The sequence below is a fragment of the Trichomonas vaginalis genome, assembly GCF_026262505.1.
Source record: "Trichomonas vaginalis G3 chromosome Unknown ctg_51, whole genome shotgun sequence".
Taxonomy (NCBI): domain Eukaryota; phylum Parabasalia; order Trichomonadida; family Trichomonadidae; genus Trichomonas; species Trichomonas vaginalis.
Genome location: NW_026529139.1, coordinates 48,274 through 55,442, shown reverse-complemented (window position 1 = coordinate 55,442; position 7,169 = coordinate 48,274). Strand labels below are relative to the sequence as shown.

At 33.2% G+C, this 7,169-nt stretch overlaps 2 protein-coding genes and 2 pseudogenes across 4 annotated transcripts, besides 2 other annotated features; 2 read left to right on the top strand and 2 right to left on the bottom strand.

Annotated features, from left to right (window-relative positions):
- Positions 1–7,169: part of a mobile genetic element that runs on past the window's edge.
- Positions 319–7,169: part of a mobile genetic element that runs on past the window's edge.
- On the bottom strand, positions 1,208–1,582 carry TVAGG3_1066600 (uncharacterized protein; the record flags this gene model as incomplete). Its single annotated transcript, XM_051256218.1, has 1 exon — positions 1,208–1,582. One exon carries the CDS (start codon positions 1,580–1,582, stop codon positions 1,208–1,210), a length of 375 nt encoding a protein of 124 aa, XP_051076577.1.
- TVAGG3_1066590 lies at positions 1,688–2,209 on the top strand (annotated as a pseudogene). Its single transcript has one exon. A coding segment is annotated over exon 1 (522 nt).
- Positions 2,803–3,276, bottom strand: TVAGG3_1066580 (uncharacterized protein; the record flags this gene model as incomplete). Its single annotated transcript, XM_051256217.1, has 1 exon — positions 2,803–3,276. One exon carries the CDS (start codon positions 3,274–3,276, stop codon positions 2,803–2,805), a length of 474 nt encoding a protein of 157 aa, XP_051076576.1.
- On the top strand, positions 4,699–7,008 carry TVAGG3_1066570 (annotated as a pseudogene). The gene has a single exon. A coding segment is annotated over exon 1 (2,310 nt).

Here is a 7,169-nt window from a genome sequence, read left to right as displayed (position 1 = left end):
TTTAACAAGTAATTTAGCACTCTCACCGCACAGGTATGAAGAAAATGAAGAATATCTTTATGACATGCAGGACATTATTGACCATTTACCCAAATTGCCTGAAATCCAACAGCAAAAACTAACTATTCCTGAATTCGACGAAATTGAAGTTAAAGTTACTGATTCAGTAGAAATAAAGAAGTTCATACGTAAAGTAAATTATGAATTCCTTGGTTTTCATTGCAACCATAAAGTTATGGACAAAGATTGCGACATGGTTTATAAAAACATTTCTGACATATATAAATCTGAGGAGTTTAAGACTTACGATAACTTTTTTCATTAGTTGCAAAATGTGTTTGGGAAATAAGAGATAAAGATAGAAGAGGCAAAGTATGGAACGAACAAATAAGACCCGCTATGTTTGAGATGAAGAGAGCAATTGACGCTTTAGTTGTTTTAGCTGGTTTTATTTCAATGTATAACGCAAAAACGATGCCGCAATGTTCTAAATGTAAAGCAGCAATTAGGAAATATAACTACTCCGTCAAAGAGATAGAACGTATGCGAAACGACTATGCAGACTTAAAGAAAGAAGCAGAAAAACCAGCAGAAGATAAAATGGACATGTTAGCATTTCTGAACAAAAACTATCCAACAGCAGAAGATTTCCTTCTGTCTGACGTCAAGAAGAAGTATAAAGAAACCTTCGGTATTGTTAAAAACTTTTGACATACTGACAAAGAAATAGAAGCTACGAAATTGTTTAGGATTTCAAATATACATCGTACAATTCATGTAAAACGCTTGTGAAAAAAGAGGTGAAAAAACAGGTGAAAAAACAGGTGAGATCTCACCTCTTCACCTCAATTATATTTTTGGTCAAAGCTTCACGAGAGAAAAGATTCCTCATTCGCTAAGGATTCCAAAAATGAAAAAAATCATTGATTTCGGCTGAGAAAAAACAGAAAAAACAGCAAAACCCTTCTTCCACGGGAACAAAGAAATAAAGAAGAAATAAAGTAAATTTTTATTTATTCCCGTGGAAGATAGAGCACTTTTATGACACTTTTTATTCACGACAAACAAGACAAACAAAGAAAATAAGAAAATACGGCGCTGTCGCGGTTCGAACCACAGACCCTAACCCCCCATAACACCACCTTAGACCACTGTGCTACGTAGCCTGTCGACATAAGATTTTATAAATTGCATATTTGACGTAAATTTATTTCCATCTGGCTTCCCACCGCATAAGATATTCATACGTGTTTGTAAGACATTCATTAAACTTCTTTTCTATTGCATCTAATCTTGCGTTATTTTTTTCAATAACTTGTCTGTATTCTTCATCATCTCCAGCAGTGTTTGGGTCTTCACGTTTAAAATATTCATTGTTAACCAATTTTTTATCTACAAATTTTATTAGTGTTTGATTCACTTCGTTATGATAACGGTCATATTCTTTCAATACGTAAGTGAAGACAAAATGCGTCGTACCTTCAATCTTAAAGCTTAAAGAACTTTCAACACAGTTTTGAGGGTCTGTCAGTGCGTCAATGAGATAGTATTCGAAGTCAGTCAATAATCTTTTTAAAGTCATTTCATACAGGATAAAATTTAATGTTGTGAAGAAATAGTGTTTATCTCAGAAAAAATAACGCTAATTTTATTTTTATTTATTTTTATCCTGTATGTAAGAACAGTAATGTCAACATTAGAGAACACAACAATTGCTATCGTTCATGAAGCCATAAATGAAGAATACGAGTACATACAGTATAACAAACAATTCGACTCATTCGTTCAGTCAAAGATGACATGTACCAAATGCAAAGTATAATGAATGCTCTTCGTTCTACAAAGCAAGCATATCATTGGTTTGAAAACCAACAGACAAAAGAACTTTTAGAAGAATTTCCTCATATGATTGCTTCCCTCGGAAAACCGAGAGAAGAGATTCCGTACGAAAATCGCAAGAATTTGGCTCCTGGTTTGAAAGGTTATTATGTTCATAGACTTTTAGTAAATGCTGTAGCAATGTGGGCTTCACCTCGTTATGCTTGTTATATTTTCATGATGTTAGATGAACTATATAAAGCAGAACGTGGAGAGATGGAAAAGAAACTTCATGCAAAAGATGAAGTCATTGAATCCAAAGACAAAAGCATACAGAAAAGAATACCGCGTTCAGTACCAAAAGGAAAGGAAAAGAGTTATAAGTATATGATATATACTGAAGAGTTGGAAAATGAAGAAGATAAAGATATGGTTATGTTGCATTTAGTCAGAAGAAACAACAAAAGCTTTTACGACCTCGCTAAAGATATATAAATCTGACAGAAACTGGTTCTATCGTGAAAACTTACCGATTTCAATGACACCGAATGAGCAAATAAAGGAAATTGTCAAAAATACTCTTCCTCAAACACACTATGACATCAAAGGTTGTACAATACTTACATTCAAAGAAGACTTACATTACTGAAGGAAAAAATAACAGAATATTTCGATAACTTCAAAGAGGAAGAATAAAAAAATCTAAGCTAATTTTATTTTTTTATAAAATTTTATCTCATATGAAAGAACATGAATTTAGAATATTCGGAACTCATGACAGAAGAAGAGAACGAACAACATGTAAAAGATTATGCAAAATTTTTGAAGACATACAAAGCATTTAAACAATATCTAAATGCTTCTAAAGATTATGCAAAATTTCTGAAGGTATATAAAGCTTATGAAAAAGCGTATGAAAAGTTTATACATTGGGGAATTGTTGTAAAATATCGATATGAAGAATAAACAAAAATATATTTTTGCTTAAATGACGTCAGGGTCAATTTCTTCAACCATTTCACTTCCTTCGTCAATGTCAATAGAAGCTTCTTCAACCTTTGGTAAGAATTTCTGTATAACATCTTTGTTCGTTATTGTCTTCAGAGATGAAGGATAATATTTCACATTTGTTTCACCCTTCTTATATTCTTTCTGTTCGGAAAGATTTAAAGCAATACTGAAGAAGTCAATGTTAGAGTTCTTTATGACAGTATAATGAGTATCTTTGACATTCACGAAGAAACTCTTTTGTTTCAAAACTACTGCTAACTCTTGTGAAGTATAACGTTTGCGGTCAATGACGATAGCTAATGGTCTGACATACTGACCAAACTTAGATTCTTTCACAAACTTCTTGTTAAAGATAACATTAACATTTGAAGCATTATTGAACTCATTCTTGATGGCAGTAGCGAGAGCATTGTATGAAAAGAACTTGCAATCTTGCATGTGTTTCATTAAAATAAAAATATTAAATTATTTTGAAAAATAACTTAAAAAAATCTAATCTAATTTTTTCAAAAAATATTTTTTTATTTCCTACTAAAGATGTATCGGAAGTTGTCTAAGTTAGAACACTCGGAAATAAAACAACTTCTTACAGAAGCTAACATAGATGTTGCAAAGCATTACGCAACAAACAAAAAAGCACTCGCTGACTTCATTAAAGACTACAATGGTGCAATAAGTTATGATAGAATTCATGAGTTCATAAAGCCGCAACGCGGCGAGGACGAAGTCCATGCAAGAGCATTTCCTTTAAATGACGTTGCTATTGACTTATATCATAGACGTTCAGTACCTCATGAAGTAAGAAGAGAAATGTTTGACATAACAAATGCAAACGTTGGTGAAACAAGAAGAAGAGACGACACACTGAAACAACAGAGAAGAGAGATGTTTAAGAGCGCTATAGAACAAGTTCGCAAAGCTAACGATGTCATTCGTTCCATTGACGACAAACCAAAAGAAGGTGAGAGATGGTTAAAGAAAGATGAAGAGAATAGGAAGAGAAATGTGAAGTCAGGCAATAGACTCATTGACTTTAACATCGAAGCTTTAGATGAACCAAACAGAGACTACTTACACAAACATTTCGGTAAGGTTTTCATGAGACTCTTAGAGAAAATTAAAATAAACTCACAACAGATGGATGGTATGTTATAAACTTGGTGGAAAGTATGAATGTTCTACGTTAAACCTCAATAATATTGGAACATTACTACATCAGCTCTTGAAGGAGAACTTTATATCAGAGATAGAAGCAAATGCTGCAGGTATTGTTGAAATGCACTATGACTTCTTCTTGACAAACATAAAGAATCTTACGAAATAAAGATGTATGATTTAACAGAATATGAAGGCTTAACGATGTCAGATGTAAAGAAAGGCAAACCAAAAAAGAGACCATATAGAGATGAAAGCACACTGACAAATGACCAGAAAGATTTTGAAGCTCTTAAGCAAACAGGAAACAGCATATAGAAAGCTTTGGAAGATAATGGTGAAAAGAAGTTTTATAAGAAGAGAAGCGGTCAGTTCTGGAAGTATCTTTGCACATTACCTATAAATCTTGAACGCTACCAAATCTTCAATGAACTGAACAAAAGAACTGCACACTTATGACAGAAGACAATTGTTTCGTTTATGCTTGCATTCAGGCTGGAGTATGAAGAAACTATTGACCACATGAGAGAAGTCATTCGTGTTAGAGACTTTCCTCAAAGTAAAGTACAAGAAATTTCTGACGCAACAGGTATAGCATTTAATGTTACCATTGGTTACTTCAATGACTCAAGACATAATGAAATAAAGAGATACATACCAAAAGAATGTGAAACTGTTCGAACTATTGACTTACTTCTTGTTGAAGACCACTACATGCTAAATGAAAGATTACCAATGACAACATATTTCATTCGCAACTATATAGAAATCTTGAAGGAGTGTGGTGGAATGAACATTGAGAAACAGATGAAGATTTATACAAAGAGAGAAGATAAATATGTAGTTCGTTATGATAGAACAACACCGTTATGGGATGTTATGAAAACATTGTGGGAGTGCAAATATTTCGAACCTATTTCTTATGGAGAACTTTTCACATATACGACTGACTTATATAAACAGAACCTTGCACCATTTAAAGATTTGACATATGCTCCAAAGTATTGTGTACAACTGAAGAAGAAAGCGAGTCAAAAGAAGTAAATAAAAATAAGTGCAAGTTCATTCCTGAGCACGTTTTCTTTGCTGACTTTGAGTGTAGTACGATGGCTTTCATAAAGCTTTTAACATCTGTTATGACAGTGAAGATGGTTCAGTGAGTGAAAGCATTTGGGGTCAGAACTGTGCAACAGAATTTTTGGAACGACTTCCTGACAAGAGTTTAATATATTTCCATAACCTCAGTTATGATATAAACTTCATCTTAAGACACATGACAGAAGTGAAAGGAACTCCCATCATTAAAGGTTCACGAACAATGCAAATAACTGGCTTATATAAAGGAAGGGCAATTATTATAAAAGACTCTTACAGTGTTATAAATAAGAAGCTTAAACTATTTCCTGCTATGTTTAACTTACAAACAGGACCGAAAGAAGTATTTCCATACAACTACTACAGCAGTTTTTGTTAGCAAATGACAACAGAACTGGTGTCATTTCTGAAGCATGTAAGTTTATCCAGGATGCGATACATTCATGAAAAACATAGATTCCATCAAAGGTTGCAGAATAGATGAAACCACTTCGACTTAGAAAATATAGCACATTTTATTGCAAACAAGATGTAAGAATTTTAAGAGAAGGTTTTGTTAAGTTCCGCAATGACATATTGAAAGAATTTGATTTAAACGTTTATGACTACGTTAGTATTTGTTCAATTGCTAACAAATTATTTGAGAACAGAGTGTACTTCCCGAATGGAAATTTATATGACCTCTCAAATAAACCAAGAGAATTTATTTCACGCTGTATTCAAGGTGGAAGATGTATGCTGTCAGATAACATGAAACAAAAGAGCGAAAAGAAACTCATTGCTGATTTCGACGCTGTTTCATTATATCCATCAGCTATAGCAAGACTTTATACTTTAGAAGGTATTCCAAAGGTTATGAAGAAAGAAATGTTAAGCACAGAGTATCTCATGAGACATTTATTCGATGACGACCAAAAGGAACCCATTGGTGAAAAGTTTATGTCTGGCTTCTTTGTTCTCATTAAGATAACAGAGATTGGAATACATAGACACTTTCCTTTAATAGTTTGTGACCCTGAACTAAATCCAGAACTTAACGTTCCCAGAAGTTCAAACACTTGCTGTTTAATGTATGTTGACCATATAACATTACAAGACCTCATAAAATATCAAGGTGTCAAATGTGAAGTGTTGCAAGGATACTATTACGATGGAAACAGAGATATTAGAATAAGAGATGAAGTAAAGAAGTTGTTTGAGTTAAGGTTAAAGTATAAGAAAGAAGGAAATCCTTTGCAAGAAAATATAAAGCTCATTCTGAACAGTATTTATGGCAAAACTATTCTATCTCCTATTGAGTCAAAAATAACCATAGTAAATGACAAAGATGCTATAAGATATGCCATCAGAAACTACAACCATATAGTGAAGTTCGAAGGTTTGGATGGTTCAGATAAAACTATTTTCAAGCTAACGAAAAGTATTTGCAGACACTTTAACTTCTGTCCACTTGGTGTTAACATTCTGTCTATGTCGAAGAGAATAATGTGTGAAGTATTCTGTACTGCTGAAGATATGGGACTTCAAATATTTTACCAGGACTGTGATAGCATGCATATTTTCATTGAAGACATACCAAAGCTTGCAGCAGAGTTTAAGAAGAGATACGGTCGAGAACTTATGGAAAAACCTTGGTCAATTTCATTCTGACTTCGCAGAAATAACACCTGGAAAACAAAGTTTAGCATACAAGTCAATATTTTGTGGAAAGAAGACTTACATAGACTTACTCACTAACGATTTAAATGAAGTTGCATTCCATGCACGTTGTAAAGGTGTAAAACAAGACGTCTTGCTTTAACAGCTAATGAAATGTTTCCTGAAGCTATACAATGCTATTACAATGAAGATAAGAACATTCACATACCTGTTGGAACATATGACAAAGACTCTGAGTTCAGTTTAATGAAACTTTACAAAGCACTTCATGATGGTCAAGAGATTGGATTTGACTTATGTAAGTCTTCTAGTCCTTGCTTTGCTGAAAAGTTTAACTTCTCAATAACGACTAAAACAAGCTTTATTCGTAAGTTGAAGTTCTGAGGTCATTTATTTTTGTCAGCAATGAGGTCATTCGTGATAAAAATAAT